Here is an 18287-nt window from a genome sequence, read left to right as displayed (position 1 = left end):
CGCATAACGGAGATAAAACACCTCAATTACTGGGAGCGCTTGAGGTTCCTAAACCTGTATTCCCTGGAATGCAGGCGGGAGAGATACATGATTATATATACCTGGAAAATCCTAGAGGGACTAGTATCGAACTTGCACACAAAAATCACTCACTACGAAAGCAAAAGACTTGGCAGACGATGCAACATCCCCCCAATGAAAAGCAGGGGTGTCACTAGCACGTTAAGAGACCATACAATAAGTGTCAGGGGCCCGAGACTGTTCAACTGCCTCCCAGCATACATAAGGGGGATTACCAACAGACCCCTGGCAGTCTTCAAGCTGGCACTGGACAAGCACCTAAAGTCGGTTCCTGACCAGCCGGGCTGTGGCTCGTACGTTGGTTTGCGTGCAGCCAGCAGTAACAGCCTGGTTGATCAGGCTCTGATCCACCAGGAGGCCTGGTCACAGACCGGGCCGCGGGGGCGTTGACCCCCGGAACTCTCTCCAGGTAAACTCCAGGTAAACACTGCACAACAGCTCGACTACCAGGCATCACTCCCACGTAGAGGTTACCGATGCACCAATAATGTCCGTCTAATGCCCACTCACCTCGACCCGAGTCCCTCCACATAGTTAAAAGATTGTTACTGCACACCCTTGTAAGTTTAGCGCTTCTTATTTATTATAGTAATAATGTGTTAATGCACACTGTTACAAAATGCGACATCTATAAAGTATAGATATCCCTTCTAGCATCTAGCCTGTTAATGGTTTCATGACAGTTTGTCAGAGAGCATTCTGGTCCAGTTATCCTGTAAAATCATGTTGCTTCCCAGTAGCGCTTTTTGGACTGCAACTGGATGAATACAAACCAATCAAATAAAGTTTAGATCTTTAATAACAAAGTTGTCTAGGTGGTATTCACAGTTAATGAATCTTGAATTATTAAGTAAATAAGTTCCTACACAACACTTGGAGTATATCTTTTTATAATCATATATCATGTTATAATCATGGGAGCACTAAATCCATGGGGGTTATACAGATCCTGTGGGGAGGGGGTGGAAGGTATTCAGGATCAGTTTAAGGAACATGAACACAGATCCAATACCCTAGATCAAGAGCCCCTCACCAGCATCAAGGAGCCTTTCCTGAGGGTAGGAGTATATATCATATTTAATCTTCACATATACTCATATGGTGCTAAGTACACACTTAAGTTACTGTTCTACTCGTAATAAGTACCGTCTGGTACGTTGCTATGATGAGATGTGCTGCGCTGTATGACCCTTGTAGGTTTAGCAATTCATTTTGATTATAATGATAAATACGATGAGATGTACTCATAAGTACAAGAGTAATATTGTGTAAGTTTGTGTATTTGTGTAAGTGCTCAGTATTTGCTGTGATTGAATCGACTTAAGATTTAAAATGTGATTGACAACAAGTCCCTAAATAATCTAATTTTTGAAAAATCGAGGCTTGCTTGAACAATATACTGATAACCCATTCATCAAACAGCAATAATGCTTGAAGCAGCAGTGAACAGCACAGCATGAGGCAAGGAATCAAGGAGACCAAAAATGACCCTAACTGTGAACTTTCAACAGATCCTACACAAAAGACATAAAACTCCCTTATTACTGAAACTGAGTTCAGCAATTCCAGTTTCCTGACTACGACAGTGTGTAGATGCCAGAACAAATGTAGATCAAGAGTTGAACTCGGGACCAAAGATATATAGTGTCTCCATGACACAAACTCTGAAAACGTCAAATAATACTAAGTCTAAATAATGCTCTGTGAACTGAGTAGCAGAGAGTAATGAGATGCATGTTCTGGCTCACCAGTGGAGACATAATCTACCACAACAGTCTTTCATCATATGTCTAAATGACATGGGATGACAGAGCAGGAAGATGAGGTGTGTTTCCTCCACCAGGAGCAGCCAGAGAGAGAGTGAAGCAGGCCCAACAGCACCAACATTAGGTTACTCCTACCAGCTTGAGACTGGGAAGAATATAACAATCGAACAGGTAGTTTGTCAGTGTTGGCAGCCAATCAAGATTCTCCAACAACAAGCAAAATAAGAGGTGTAGTTGTTAATCCTACTTACATATATAAGCTGATATAATAAGTCATGTAATAATATAAAGCGCAAAATTTTTATTTTAGCTATTAATCAAAATGTCAGCAATATAAAATTATATGGAAAGAAAATATATGCAAATTCAGTCATTGCATCCTTTTCATAGGTCGCAATACATAGTAAATTGAAATTCCTATCCTGCCTCTGCAGCCACAAGTCAGCGGGCCAGTAAAGAGTCATGCTGTCACCAACGCAGTTTCTACCTTGAATTAAGGACCTGACTGTTTTTAAGGTTCTTTTAATAATCTCTTGAGCGGGCCATTAAACGAGTAACACCTGCGTTATCTGATCTTACTGACAAAACATTAACAATAACGGAGGAGGTGGTGGTGATTGTGCTACTACTGAACAGAGGGTTTGGTAGAGAGGAGGTGAGGCTGGTGGTTGAGGTGTAAGTGCTGGTGGTGAACACAAGATGTTGGTGCTGGTGAGAGTGGTAGTGCTGGTGGTAAACACAAGGTGTTGGTGCTGGTGAGAGTGGTAGTGCTGGTGGTGAACACAAGGTGTTGGTGCTGGTGAGAGTGGTAGTGCTGGTGGTGAACACAAGGTGTTGGTGCTGGTGAGAGTGGTAGTGCTTGTGGTGAACACAAGGTGTTGGTGCTGGTGAGAGTGGTAGTGCTGGTGGTGAACACAAGGTGTTGGTGCTGGTGAGAGTGGTAGTGCTGGTGGTGAACACAAGGTGTTGGTGCTGGTGAGAGTGGTAGTGCTGGTGGTGAACACAAGGTGTTGGTGCTGGTGAGAGTGGTAATGTGAAACAGATTATTTGGTGATGCTGCAGCGGGTGAGTGAATGATACATCTTCGAAGGCTTCTTTACTTTATTTGCAAAGTCGTGGTGGGTACACAGGCTTGTGTGTTGTGTGCCCGTGGCCGGGGAGGGCCATCGCACGAGGGAGAGAGGGAGTAAGACTTGTTGTCTGCTTCTAGGCTGCTGTGTGAGTGCTGAGAGTGAGTGGGACCAGCATCCCACTGACCTGGGCAGGCCTGGAGAGGACAGTACCTGAGTGCCACGAAATATGTACTAAGCTGGCAGACAGCATAGGCTGTCTATGCAGACAGTACAGGCTGTCTACATACGCTCGGCCACCTACCTCGCGTCGTCCCGATGCAACAATACTGGTGGTAAAAAAAAACTCGGTCCCTCTCTTGTAGGAACAGGGCACAGAACACAAAATAAGAAACATATATATACATATGGACATGGGAAAAAAAACTTCCTACAGGGAGGGAAGAAAAAAACATGTGGGGTGTGCTAAATATCGTGGTCATAGGCAGTGAGCATCGAAGGGCATCACTACACGCCTTCCTGCATCTGGACAGATACTGCAACACAGGAGACATCGCTGCAGCTGAGCTGTGACATAACAGGGTACGATCTCCTCTAGAACAGTGAAGCAGTCATTGTAGGAGTCACTGCAGGTTTCACTCAACCTGGGGCACAACATGCTGGTGCCCTCGGGTGAGGCATCATCAAAACTCGGTAACTGGGCAGGACTTCTGGTTAGCGACTCAGGAGAACACTTTTTGACTGGTACTGTCGCTGGGCTGTCACTGCCGGCGAGTGTGGAGTGAGTCGTGGAGCGAGTCGTGGCAGAGACGACTGGGTGAAACATCTGGGAGTCGTAACATCATACAACATACTGCAGTGAGTGAGCTAGCTGTCAAAGTGACATCATCTTTGTGCAGGAGCTCACTGAAGTTTGTGACACGAAGTTGACACAGTGCCTGCCGACAGGGCTAACTGCGGCTTGACGAGTGTCATTCTCTCAGCAGTTGGAGTTATAGCAGAGGTTAGTCTAAGCATCCCCAGACTTGTTTCTCTACATATAACTGCACTCTGAAGGTCTGGAGGTGAAGTGAAACAAATCGCGATGGGAATCGTAGCAGGTACGATTCTGCAGAACATCTATGAGCGACGAGCATAAGAGCTTTCTGTGCAAAGGGGCTCATATGCTCATGGATGACTAATATCAGCTGTCAAACATGCTGGTCACACCGGGTGACAGGCAACAAAGAGCTACACAGGGGTCTGGCTGCAGACCTGTGGTCGACACAGCTGGGCTCAAGGCCACACAGAACACATGGAAAACTTTACACACACCTGCAGTACATGTACAACATGGCTTAAACTAGCAAATGATGCTTTTCTGTGCACAAAACTGACACTAAGCCATACACTATATGAGAACACTGACTGAGAGGAATTAATTAACACACAACATATATCTCTCAATCTTCTCAACAATACTGACATAATTACTGAAACACTCGATGTGACATCATGTGATGTTAGGCGTGATGTTGCAAGGTGACATCAGCAGCATTGTGACGTCAGCAAGCATTTCAAGGTGACGTCAGGCAGACATCGTGACGTCATTAAGTCGGGCAGCAGCATTGGTAACTCATGTGGCTCGTAGATCCATGTGGCTTCGTCCACACCCCACGTGGCGTCAGGATCCACGTGGTGTCGTGATCTACGTGGCATGCTGATCCACATGGCTTGCTGATCCACATGGCTTGCTGATCCACATAGCTTGCTGATCCATGTGGCTTGCTGATCCATGTGGCTTCGTGATCCACGTGGCTTCGAGTGGCCTCGGGCACTCGGATACACAGCTCTGGCAATCAATTCACATGGAAAACAGCAGAAAATACAGCAGTGGGAGTGAGCACATAGTGGTGGATGGTAGTGTGGTGAGGTGTGAGTAGGGCGAGCGTGGGCAAGAAGAGGAACAGCCACTTCCTCCTCCACATACACAGAGACATGCACGCTGGACGCAGAAATCACCACAAAACTCACCTCTGGCTTGCTGAAATAGCTGTGCTGAGCTGAACAACAACAGCAGAACATACAAGTGATGCTGGACACGTGACTTGAGAAACAGAGTGCGACGCTGTGTCGTTGGGTCACTGGGATGCCACTTACAATTCTCGAAGAAATTCGGCAATTTCGGTTAGATCCTGCTTGTACCTGTGTCTGGATGCTGAAACGTGCAGACACGATATCAGGATAACTCATTGAGAGGCGGATGCTTCTTGTATAGGGTGATAAAATGAAGATGACTTCATTCTATTTCCTTTCTCTCTCTCCGGGCAAACACAACTGCTGTGACCACCACTTCCCACCAATGTTTAATGAGTTTATTTGGTGTTTCTGGTAGCGGGGTTCAGTTATAGAGTTGTGGAGAGTTCTTCTTGCTCTGCAAAGTCGTGGTGGGTACACAGGCTTGTGTGTTGTGTCCATGGCCCGGGAGGGCCATGCCCAGCGAGGGAGAGAGGGAGTAGACTGTTGATTGCTTCTAGGCTGCTGAGTGCGAGTGTGAGTCCAGCGTCCCACTGACCTGGGCAGGCCTGGAGAGGGCAGCACCTGAGTGCCGCGAAATATGAACTAAGCTGGCAGACAGCATAGGCTGTCTATGCAGACAGTACAGGCTGTCTACAGTAGTGCTGGTGGTGAACACAAGGTGTTGGTGAGAGTGGTAGTGCTGGTGGTGAACACAAGGTGTTGGTGCTGGTGAGAGTGGTAGTAAGTAAAGAAACAAGACTGGATGAAGGTAGAACTAACATGATCTTTATCATCTGTTGTTGTAGTTCCATGACAGTCTCGACGAGGGCGTCGCATAAGGCGGACTCCAGGTTGTCCTGGGGCACGAGGCCGGCCTCCCTGGCCACATACCTGGCGATGGCCATGGACTGTCGCAGCACCTGCTCGTCCACTAGCAGCACCGGCAGTGTTCCTCCAGGTGTACCTGATGCACCAAGCTTCCCTCTAGTTCATACACACTATATTACACCTAGTGGTCACACATATTGCAGTGTCAATTAAAGTTGTAAATAAATTCAAAACAAGCCCAAAAGGATTCTTTCCAGTATAGAAAGAAGTGATCCCCAGACGCCTGTGACCAGGCGTCTGGGGATCACTCAGTACAATCAGACGCCTGTGACCAGGCGTCTGGGGATCACTCAGTACAATCAGACGCCTGTGACCAGGCGTCTGGGGATCACTCAGTACAATCAGACGCCTGTGACCAGGCGTCTGGGGATCACTCAGTACAATCAGACGCCTGTAACTAGGCGTCTGGGGATCACTCAGTACAATCAGATGCCTGTGACCAGGCGTCTGATTGTACTGATTGTATTACTACTGCTACTCAAGTATAGAGAAAAAATAAAGGAAAATAGTTACCTTAATGCTAGCTTACTGTTAACGAGAGGGAAATGTGATAAGTTATTAATAATTACTTACCAGTAATCTTTACACAAGAAGACACGAATGATATTTCAGTAATTAATAATTTTAAAGCAACGGTTCCTAACCTGGTGGTCGTGACCCCATCGGGGGTTGTTTGGAGTTTCTCGGGAGTTGGGGGGTCACAAAGGGTTCGGGAGAATATAATTTATTTTCATATATCTGAATTACCCAGTTGGGCTTTTACCAGTATGATGAGTGGCAACACTGATCACACGTGCAGTGGTCTGCTACAGTAAACACATCAACCACAACCAGTCAGTCAGTGCATAGCTATGGTAGGGGATGTCTGTATGTTGCTCTTGCTGCGTGAGACCCAAGGCGGTTGCCTTTTTGCACTGTCTGCTAAGAAGCGTAAGTACAATGAAGCTTTTCTTAAGATGGGTTTCACAAGCATCATTCAGAACTCTGTGGTCAAGCCGCAATGTGTAGTTTGCACCAAAGTTTTGAGTCACTAGAGTATGAAGCCAAGCAAACTGAAGGACCATTTTGAGCCTTGCCACAGCCATCTGGTAGACAAAAGCTTCGACTTTTTCAAGCAAAAAGAAGCTTCTCTGAAATCCAGTCGTATCGATTCCACTGTTTACTTCACTCTTCAGAATGAAGCAGCGTTGGAGGATTTATACAGAATTGCTCTTAAAATCGTGAAGACCAAGAAGCCTCATACCACTGGCGAATACCTGATTAAGCCTTGCATTCTGGAAGCAGCTAAGGGGGTTCTTGTCAAACTAGTTGAGGGCAATTTTCCTTTCGAATGATGCAGTCAGAAGTAGGATCTCGGACATGAGTGAGGATATTCTGCTGCAGGTAGTGGCTGCTGTGAGGAGTAGTCCAGTGTAATCATTGCAACTGGACGAGTGAACGGATGTTGCTTCATGTTCCCAACTTTTTGTTTATGTTCGTTACCTTGACAGGGAAGTTATGAAGGAGTACTTGTTCTCTGAACCATTGGCTACAACCACTTGTGGAGAAGATATTTTCAAAATCCTTGAACACAAGCTACGCTGGGAAGCACTTGTCGGAGTGTGTACAGATGGGGCTCCTTCTATGACCGGTTGCAAATCCAGCTTCAAAGCCTTCGTGAAGAACGTCGCTCCGCATGTCTCCTTCACTCACGGTATGATTCATCGGCATTCTTTAGCGATGAAGACTTTCCCACCTGGACTTCAAGAAGTGCTCGCAGGCATTGTCAATATTGTGAACCATATCCGAGTGAGAGCAACGGCTTCAAGGATTTTTAAAGTGCTTTGTGAAGAAATGGGTGCTGACTTCTGTTCTCCTATTTCACACTGAGGTACGTTGGCTCTCACGTGGCAAGATTCTAAATCGCCCGCTACAACTTGGAGAGGAAATAACAATGCCGTTGGAACGAGGTCGTACGGCGAAGGAGAATCTTCTTCATAAAATGATGCAGGATGACTGTTTTGTAACAAAGGTTGCCTACTTGGTAGATTTCTTCTCTGAATATTTCACTCCAAGGAAACCTTACAATGCTGCACACAGCTCGTGACAAAGTGGCTGCATTCAAGTGTAAGGTTCAACTTTACCAGTAAAGAGTTGAGGACGGTGACACAACTTTCTTCACTCAGATGACGACTCTCCTGGATTCTATTCCAGATGGTGAATGCACTTTCCAAGAAGAGATCTCAGCTCATCTTTGGCAGTGAATCACACCATCGAAAGTTACTTTCCAGGACTGGACGGCTGCTGTACTGATGTGTGGATCTATAGACGCTTTTCATTCAAGGACAGTGCCATCAGTGATACTGATGTTGCTGCTAGGGTAGAATTTCTTCAAATTCGTGAGGAATCTCAGCTGTAAGTCGACTTTATTGAACAAGAGCTCCCGACATTTTGGGCAAAAGTGCAGGACGACTGTCCCATTCTTTCGATGCGTGCACTAACCATGCTGATCCAGTCCCCATCAACCTATCGCAATGGTAACACCGAGAACGAAGGCACGCAATAGGCTTGTGATCGATGCTGACATGAGGTGAAAATAAATTGCATAAAATACCGACACAATGTAAACATAAACACATATGCAGTCAATAAAGGATCACATTAAACTGCATATGTATTTATGTTTCCACTGACATGAGGTGTTGCCTGTCGAGCACCGCTCCTCGCTATGATAGACTTATGGCTGCAAAACAGTTTCAACCCTCCCACTGTGGTTTTGTAGGATGTTCAATAGTTCGGTGGAATTTGCAATGCTCTGGCATTTGTAGAGGCTGTGTGGAATTTTTCAAGATTTTTGTTCTGTGACATTTTCAATAAACTATGGTCTTCCTATCATTTTGTTTTATGTTACCTTTTCACAAGGTTCACCATTTCAAAACTTATTATAGGGGTCCCGGTAATACCCTGAAGAGTTTTGGGGGGTCATAGGACGAAAAAGGTTAAGAACCACTGTTGTAGAAGATTGTGAAGATAATATATTACGTGATATTTTAGTCACTAGAGACCTGCTTATCAAGGAAGTAGATGCATCTGGGCTCTGACGAACTCTTTTTCTAGGTTTGTTAAAATATTCAAGATGGAATTTAGTGAGCCGTTTTCTAGTCTTTTCGTTGCAAATGGTTATCACTCCAGAGATGTGAGAAATGTCTCTACCATCAGATTACCGCCCAGTTAGCCTAAATATTAGGTAACTTATTAAAATCATTAATACTGTCGCCGGTAGAATCAAATTCCACATTGATGAACACAGTTTTATTAATATATATTACAACACAGATTCACGAGAGATATTTTTAACTTAATTTAAAAGCTTTCTTTAGTAAGGATTATGATGTTCCTTTTTTAGTTTTTAATAGAGTTTTACACAAAAAATACTAAAGTAAGTAGCAGCATATTGTGCTGAAGAAAAACTTCTCTGAAGGCACATCCCCCTAAGAAACAAGAAGAGAAGATGTAAACTAGAAAGAGAGAGATGCTCCTTCTACAGGCGAAGGCAAAGAAATCACAGCTACTTAAAGAGATCAGTATACCTGAAATACAGAAGAAAGCACTGGCCAAAGAAATAGAAAATATTTAACTTAAGCTTAAAGAATCATACAGGAGCCAAGAAATACAGGAAAAACTTAAATCAATAAGTGAAATTGAAAAAAAAAAAATATTTTCTCATGCTAAATCTAGGGCAGAACCACAACCAGTATTGGGCTCCTGCTTAAACGAGACATACACATATGACAGCAATGAAATGAGTGAGATACAAAAGTCCCAATATGACTCAGCAGTTAGTGAGCCGTTAATCAGACTAAGGGATGACAATTTAAATTATTTTTTTTCATGCCAAACTCAAAATTTGGTTAATTCAAGAATTTCTGTTATAACCCTGGCACCACAGGACTTCGAGAAAGCAATAAATGACATGCCCATTCACTCTGCCCCAGGCCCAGACTCGTGGAACTCCGTGTTCATCAAGAACTGCAAGAAGCACTTTTCACATACCTTAAATATTATATGGAGAAGGAGCATACACACTGGTGTCATCCCACACACACTAAAAACAACAAACATAGCCAGACTTCACAAAAGTGGCAGTAAAGCAATTACAAAGAATTACAGACCGATAACACTAACGTCCCACATAAAAATCTTTGAAAGTGCTGTAAAAAGCAAGATCCCCAACCACCGGGACACCCGATAATTGTAGAGTCCAGGGCAGCATGGGTCGCTCCTGTCTCTCACAACTACTAGGCCACTATGACATGGTGTTCGATGAACTGGAGGACAAACAAAAAGCAGATGTAGTATACAAAGATTTTGCAAAAGTCTTCGACAAGTGTGACCATGGTGTAAAAGCACACAACATGCATGATAAAGAAATAACAGGAAAAGTGGGTAGATGGATCTATAACTGCCTAACAAATAAAACACAAAGAGTAATAGTAAAGAGAGTAAAGTCAGCGCTGGCTACAGTGAAAAGCTCTGTTCCATAAGGTACAATCCAGGCAGACATCAATCAAATCTTTCAATGGGCTGCAGAAAACAATATGAAGTTCAACGATGAGGAATTTCAATTACTCCGATATGGTAAACAGGAGGAAATTAAAACTTCATCAGAGTGCAAAACAAATTCCGGCCACAAAATAGAGCGAGAAACCAACGTCAAAGTGTAGTGGGAGATCGTAGGAGATAAACACACTTGTTGGATGGTAACACTATGTTGCAGAGAGTGAGAAGGGTGGGCCCAAACTGCCCTGTTGCCTGTTGTAGACCTATGCAGGAACTGAGAGGGATCCCAGGCGCGAAGGGCTCACAACAGCATCACGTGACGTCACACATGCTAGTCACTGAGCCTACCGACCAGGGAGCCTAAATATATACATGGATGATACGATCCATAATATACTACACAAGTATACATATAAGTGGATTCAGTAGCTATACTGACACGCGCACAGATCAGTATTGCTAATCTCAGAATTCGGAGGGGACGTGAACACAAAAAAAAAATTCTGAAAACTGATCAGCTGATAACAAAACACACAGTTGACAACTTCATTCATCTTGGACATCTAATAATACAGGCTATGTACATTTAAACCCAACTCTGCGAGGGTAAGATTTACATATGCAGAATGGTTATCGTCTTTTGGAGGATCGAATTCCTTTGCAATGGCTAACACATGCCTTGACTGTGGGAGATCTGAACAAGTATCTACAAAAGATACTTGTGGGTTTCTCATTACTTGTCGTGTACACAAAGAATAACGACACGAGCCTTTAAATCTCTGCACAAAACTCAATTTAAACCAGAAAATAATAGAGCCTACTAGACTGGAGAATACACTAGATCTCATCTTCACTAACAATGATGATCTGATCAGAAATGTCACCATATCAAAAACAATATACTCAGATCACAACATAATTGAGGTTCAGACATGTATGCGTGGAGCCCCAGACCGACATAATGAAATTAGTCACGAGGGAGCATTCACCAAATTCAACTTCAATAACAAAAACATAAAGTGGGACCAAGTAAACCAAGTCCTAACCGATATAAGCTGGAAAGATATACTAAGCAACACAGACCCCAACTTATGCCTAGAACAGATTAACTCGGTGGCACTCGATGTATGCACAAGGGTTATTCCTCTAAGAGAAAAGAGGAGTAGATGTAAAATAGAAAGAGACAGGCGCTCCCCTTACAGGCGACGGAAAAGAATAACAGAGCGGCTAAAAGAGGTCAATATATCTGAAATGCGTAGGGAGACACTGGTCAGAGAAATAGCAAACATCGAACTTAAGCTAAAGGAATCTTACAGGAGTCAGGAATCGCCGGAAGAACTAAAAGCCATAAATGAAATCGAAAGAAACCCGAAGTATTTCTTGTCCTATGCCAAATCAAAGTCGAGAACAACGTCCAGTATTGGGCCCCTACTTAAACAAGATGGGTCCTACACAGATGACAGCAAGGAAATGAGTGAGCTACTCAAGTCCCAATATGACTCAGTTTTTAGCAAGCCACTAACCAGACTGTGAGTCGAAGATCAAAATGAATTTTTTATGAGAGAGCCACAGAATTTGGTTAACACAAGCCTATCTGATGTTATCCTGACGCCAAATGACTTCGAACAGGCGATAAATGACATGCCCATGCACTCTGCCCCAGGGCCAGACTCATGGAACTCCGTGTTCATCAAGAACTGCAAGAAGCCCCTATCACGAGCCTTTACCATCCTATGGAGAGGGAGCATGGACACGGGGGTCGTCCCACAGTTACTAAAAACAACAGACATAGCCCCACTCCACAACGGGGGCAGTAAAGCAACAGCAAAGAACTACAGACCGATAGCACTAACATCCCATATCATAAAAATCTTTGAAAGGGTCCTAAGAAGCAAGATCACCACCCATCTAGAAACCCATCAGTTACACAACCCAGGGCAACATGGGTTTAGAACAGGTCGCTCCTGTCTGTCTCAACTATTGGATCACTACGACAAGGTCCTCGATGCACTAGAAGACAAAAAGAATGCAGATGTAATATATACAGACTTTGCAAAAGCCTTCGACAAGTGTGACCATGGCGTAATAGCGCACAAAATGCGTGCTAAAGGAATAACAGGAAAAGTCGGTCGATGGATCTATAATTTCCTCACTAACAGAACACAGAGAGTAGTAGTCAACAGAGTAAAGTCCGAGGCAGCCACGGTGAAAAGCTCTGTTCCACAAGGCACAGTACTCGCTCCCATCTTGTTCCTCATCCTCATATCTGACATAGACAAGGATGTCAGCCACAGCACCGTGTCTTCCTTTGCAGATGACACCCGAATCTGCATGACAGTGTCTTCCATTGCAGACACTGCAAGGCTCCAGGCGGACATCAACCAAATCTTTCAGTAGGCTGCAGAAAACAATATGAAGTTCAACGATGAGAAATTTCAATTACTCAGATATGGTAAACACGAGGAAATTAAATCTTCATCAGAGTACAAAACAAATTCTGGCCACAAAATAGAGCGTAACACCAACGTCAAAGACCTGGGAGTGATCATGTCGGAGGATCTCACCTTCAAGGACCATAACATTGTATCAATCGCATCTGCTAGAAAAATGACAGGATGGATAATGAGAACCTTCAAAACTAGGGATGCCAAGCCCATGATGACACTCTTCAGGTCACTTGTTCTATCTAGGCTGGAATATTGCTGCACACTAACAGCACCTTTCAAGGCAGGTGAAATTGCTGACCTAGAAAATGTACAGAGAACCTTCACGGCGCACATAACGGAGATAAAACATCTCTATTACTGGGAGCGCTTGAGGTTCCTGAACCTGTATTCCCTGGAACGCAGGCGGGAGAGATACATGATTATATACACCTGGAAAATCCTAGAGGGACTAGTACCGAACTTGCACACGAAAATCACTCACTACGAAAGCAAAAGACTTGGCAGACGATGCAACATCCCCCCAATGAAAAGCAGGGGTGTCACTAGCACGTTAAGGGACCATACAATAAGTGTCAGGGGCCCGAGACTGTTCAACTGCCTCCCAGCATACATAAGGGGGATTACCAACAGACCCCTGGCTGTCTTCAAGCTGGCACTGGACAAGCACCTAAAGTCGGTTCCTGATCAGCCGGGCTGTGGCTCGTACGTTGGTTTGCGTGCAGCCAGCAGTAACAGCCTGGTTGATCAGGCTCTGATCCACCAGGAGGCCTGGTCACAGACCGGGCCGCGGGGGCGTTGACCCCAGGAACTCTCTCCAGGTAAACTCCAGGTAAACATTCGGGTTGATTATCTGGCTGAGTATTAGAGGTAGAGGGTACAGAGTCAAGAGGATTGTCAGCGACTGACACAATAGTCTGGGCAGAATTATCATCCTCGACATCGCATACTAATTTCATGTGATCTAAATACGATTCTTTGTACTGACCAGTACTAATTTCTCTAACCTTATACTTATTGCCATTGATATGTTCAACTACTCGATAAGGGCCAACAAACTTTTGGTTGAGCTTAGGCATTGCGAATGTTTTGTTGAAATTAGTCAGCATTACTCTCGAACCCTCTTTAACTTTTATCGGCTTAGCACGGCTATTAGTTACTCTAGTAAATTCTGCCGTTGACTTATGAAGTGTTTCACGGATTCTTCTAAAAACACTTTGAGCTATGCTGGTACGAGTTGCTATGAAATCATCAGGATTATAATTGGGTTTCGGAGTGGAATATAACAACTCATAAGGTAAATGCTTGTCTATACCGTACAATGCATAATGTGGAGTATCACCTATGGAAGCATTGTAAGCAGAATTTATGGCACATTGAACATCTGGTATAACTTCATCCCAGGTTTCACTATTGGGGTTGATGGTGGCTCTCAAGACATCAAGTACTTTCTTATTGGTTCGTTCTGCTAACCCACTGCTGGCAGGATGATGAGGAACAATGGTGGATTTAGAAATCTTGTACAAGGTACACAAATTTTCAAGAATCTCATTACAGAATTCACCTCCATTATCTGTTACTAAGGACTTAGGGGTGGTATGCCTGCAGATAATGCGTTCTTTAAACGCTTTAGCTACTGTCTCGGCAGTCTTATCTCCAATAGGAACTAACTCACAATATCTGGTGAAATGGTCTACCATAACACACAGATGTTTGTTGCCTTGGAGGGAACATTTAAAATTGGTTAACAAATCTAGCGCAACTCTTTCCAAAGGTTCGCTAGTAGTTGGATACGCCTGGATTGGGTTAGGACCATTGACATTTCCTTTATGCTGCATACAGACACTACATTTCTTAACATACTCGGAAATGTCAGTTGCCATACGTGGCCAAAAGTATTTCATTCTGGCTTGTTTCACAGAACGATCCATACCAGGGTGTGCAACACCTGGTGCATCATGAACTAGCTGTAGAGCTACATTCACTAGTGACTGTGGAATTACTAATTGGTATACTCTTCTGCTTGGAGTACCCAACTCGGCTGTTTGATACAGTAATTTTTGACCCATGACAAAGTCACTAATGGGTGCTGGTGGCTTCACAGTCAGAATAAGGTCTTCCTGGAGCAGGAATCGAATCACACCAGACCACATGGGATCTGTTCTTTGTGCATTCTTTACATCCTCGGCAGTAAATGGATGGTCTACGGTTACTTTACTAACATGTCGCGATAAAGCATCTGCGATTACATTGGACTTGCCAGGTAAATGTTCAACAGTGGGATTGAACTCTTGGATAGTCAAGGTCCATTTGGCTAACCTTCCAGTAGGTTGTTTGTTCTGGAATAAAGGTATCAGTGGTGCATGGTCTGTCAAGACATGAACAGGGTACTGATAAATAATGTCTCAGAAGTGCTTTAAAGACCATACTATTGGTAAAGCTTCTTGCTCCGTTACTGTATAATTTCGTTTAGCCTTCATAAGGACTCGACTAGCAAATGCAACTGCGTTGTACTTGCCATCAGTTGTCTGAGCTAGTACGGCACCTATGCCAATTGAACTAGCATCAGTTGTCAGATAGAAGGACTTAGAAAAATCTGGAAATTTCAAAATTGGAGCAGACGTTAGCTTTTCTTTTAGTGTCTGGAATGCTCTTTCCTGATGGAAGGTCCAAACGAAAGGAGCATCTTGCTTAAGCAACTCAGTTAGAGGAGATGCTATAGAAGAAAAATTAGCAATGAACGATCTATAAAAACCTGCTAGACCCACAAAGGATATTACAGCATCAGCAGTTTTGGTGGATGGAAAATTTAGTACTGCTGTTACTTTACTTTCATCAGTCGTAACCCCTCTAGGAGTGACTAAGTGACCAAGAAACTTAATTTCTAATCTGAAAAATTGACATTTGGACAGTTTGATCTTCAAATTGGCTTCTTCAAGCTTACCAAGTACTACATCAAGTCTTTTCAAATATGTATCCACATCTTCGGACATGACAATTATGTCATCTAAGTACACCATAAGTGCTTTACCTATGAGACCTCTCAAGATATTGGTCATGAGCCTAGAGAATGTGATAAGGGAGGATCATAATCCAAAGGCCATACAGAGGAAGTGATAATGACCTGTGGGAGTGGAGAATGCGGTTAACTCTTGGCTGTCCTCGTGAAGAGGGACTTGTCAAAACCCTTGTAACAAGTCCAGGGTCGAGAAGACTTTGTTATCTCCAATGTTACGTAAAAGATCACCAAGTACAGGAAGTGGGAAGTGATCTGGAATAGTTCTCACATTTAACTTCCTAAAGTCAGTCATTGGGCACCAAGTACCGTCCTTCTTAGGTACTAAGATCAATGGCGCGTTCCAGGGTGAATTGCTAGGTGCGATAGCTCCATCATCGAGCATCTGATTGATCAATTCTTCTGCGACAGCAACTTGGTAATGAGGCATTCTGTACGCAGGTATATAGATAGGTCTAGTACCAGGTTCAAGTGGAATATTATGGGACAATAAGTTCGTTATACCCATCTTCTCACCTGGTAAGGCAAGACTTTACAATGTTTGTTCAACAGAGTCAACAAACGCTTGACCTCGACTGGGAAGTCAGTGGGAGCTAAGTCATTATCCTCAACTGGTGGGATGAATTGATCCAGTGAAGTGGATGAGGTCACCCCTGTTGAAATAGCACCGACCCACTGGTCAGGTGGCAAGTCATCCTGTACTTGAATGGGGTAAGGATAGTGAATCAGGTCAACAAGATTGGTATTTGCTCTGAGACAAACACTGTGACCAAAAGTGTTAGCAGGGAATAAATGGAACTTACTGTCTCTTACAACATGTAAGGATGGTTCAACAAATAAAACCTTGACCTTGCAGGAATCACTGCCAACTAGGACGTTATCACCATCTGGAACACTAGGAACAACAGACACTCTAGTGAGATCACTAGCCGCAACAGAGACATCTTTCTGCAGACGGTATGTGACATTAACAAGAGATGGCATTACTAGTTTCAAGTAATCGTTTTCCAACAAGGTGTCCCCTGTGGAGAAACTACTACTTGAACTAGCAGTCATTGCAGGGATAGGCTGTGCACTCAAGGCAGTCTGAGTGTCGTCGGACACTTGAGGCAATGGAACACTCTCCTGCATGTCTAAAGGTGTAGGTGGAACACAGATGGGAGTGACAGAGTTATCAGTGCCTGACCGCTTGGGTACGCTACTGGAAAATGCACTGGCTTGTAAGGACTTAATCCGAATGTCGTACTCTGTGGCAGTATGGCAGATCTCTGATCCAAGCTGGTAACCCCAAAATGGAACGACCAAGTCTTCAATTTGGGCATGCCATCGGTAAGGGTCAAGCACAATATGTAAGTCTCTCATGGAAGCAAATCCCAGTAGAAGGTCACCAGGGAAAGTAATCTGGTCAACAACAAGGAAAGAAGCAGTAAAGTTTCTACCTTGGTTAGAAAAGGTGAGGGAAGTCTGACCTCAGACGCGCAGAAGGGAACCAGCTACTCCATTAAGGGAGGTTACAGTAGTTGGTTCAACGAGGAGGACACGTCGTAACCTCTTATCTTTAAACAAACTAGACCTAATGATATTAACTTGCGCACCAGAGTCCATGAACACAGGAATGGGCGCATTATGAATAGATGTTTGCACTAGAGGACCTATCGTTTCATTGGGAGTTATGTGCAAACAAAAGGGTGGGTTGTCATCGGAGAAGGCATGTTCCACTTCATCCCCAAATTCATCTACGTCAGAGACGTGTGAAGCAACATCCTTTACAGGATTGTCATTCTCGAGACTGCTTAAGGCTTCAAAGGAATTGTGAACGGGGATAGTGTACTCATTATCATCTACTGTTACCACGGGATGGGTTGACTGGGGCGCTCGGATTACCCTGAATTGGAAGAATGAGGCTGGTTCTGGTTATTCTGAGAACCCCGACCTCTATTTCCTCTCCTGGCTCTGTGGTTGGAACAGCCACAGAAGGATCTAGAGTACTGCAGGTTGTAGAGAGCATTGCACTCGGATGTGTCATGGCCATGAATTCTGTGATAAATACAATAAGGCAGATCGGACTGGTACCCATCAGCAGTACGATACCTCTTAGAGTGACTATCAGGACAATTTACCGCGATATGGCCACGATAACCACAGTTATAGCAGGTTCTTTGGCTATGTGTACTTTACATACTACGAGTGCTATGGGAATGATAACTCTTGACGCTAGCTTTGGATGACAGTCACCAGTGATTTCGATCGGGAGTTTTGGCTGCAGCACAAACAAGAGGATGTACGGGATTAGTCAAAGCTGCTGACGTAGGCCTTCGATAGGGGAAGGTTCCTGCGGGACACAAGTCACGCACATGAATGAGGGCTGCAAGCGGTCCCATTGCGGCAGTTAGACGATTGGAATTATACACATACATGGAAGTTGGTGGTATTAACTGTTTAATAATGCCAAATGCTGCTAATTTGGCAAACCCCTCAAGAGCTG

The 18287-nt window shown here is 44.1% G+C and overlaps 1 protein-coding gene across 1 annotated transcript in view; it reads right to left on the bottom strand.

Annotated features, from left to right (window-relative positions):
- Nucleotides 1-18287, bottom strand: part of LOC128687823 (hematopoietic prostaglandin D synthase-like) — a 112261-nt gene that overhangs the window by 61543 nt on the left and 32431 nt on the right. Inside the window, exon 3 of the mRNA XM_070083772.1 lies at nucleotides 5696-5879. Coding sequence (XP_069939873.1) covers nucleotides 5696-5879 — 184 coding nt within the window. The remainder of the gene's footprint in view (nucleotides 1-5695; nucleotides 5880-18287) is intronic.

The sequence above is a fragment of the Cherax quadricarinatus genome, chromosome 10, assembly GCF_038502225.1.
Source record: "Cherax quadricarinatus isolate ZL_2023a chromosome 10, ASM3850222v1, whole genome shotgun sequence".
Taxonomy (NCBI): Eukaryota; Metazoa; Arthropoda; class Malacostraca; order Decapoda; family Parastacidae; genus Cherax; species Cherax quadricarinatus.
The sequence above is the reverse complement of the archived record's forward strand: the minus strand, read 5'-3'. Positions and strand labels throughout refer to the sequence as shown.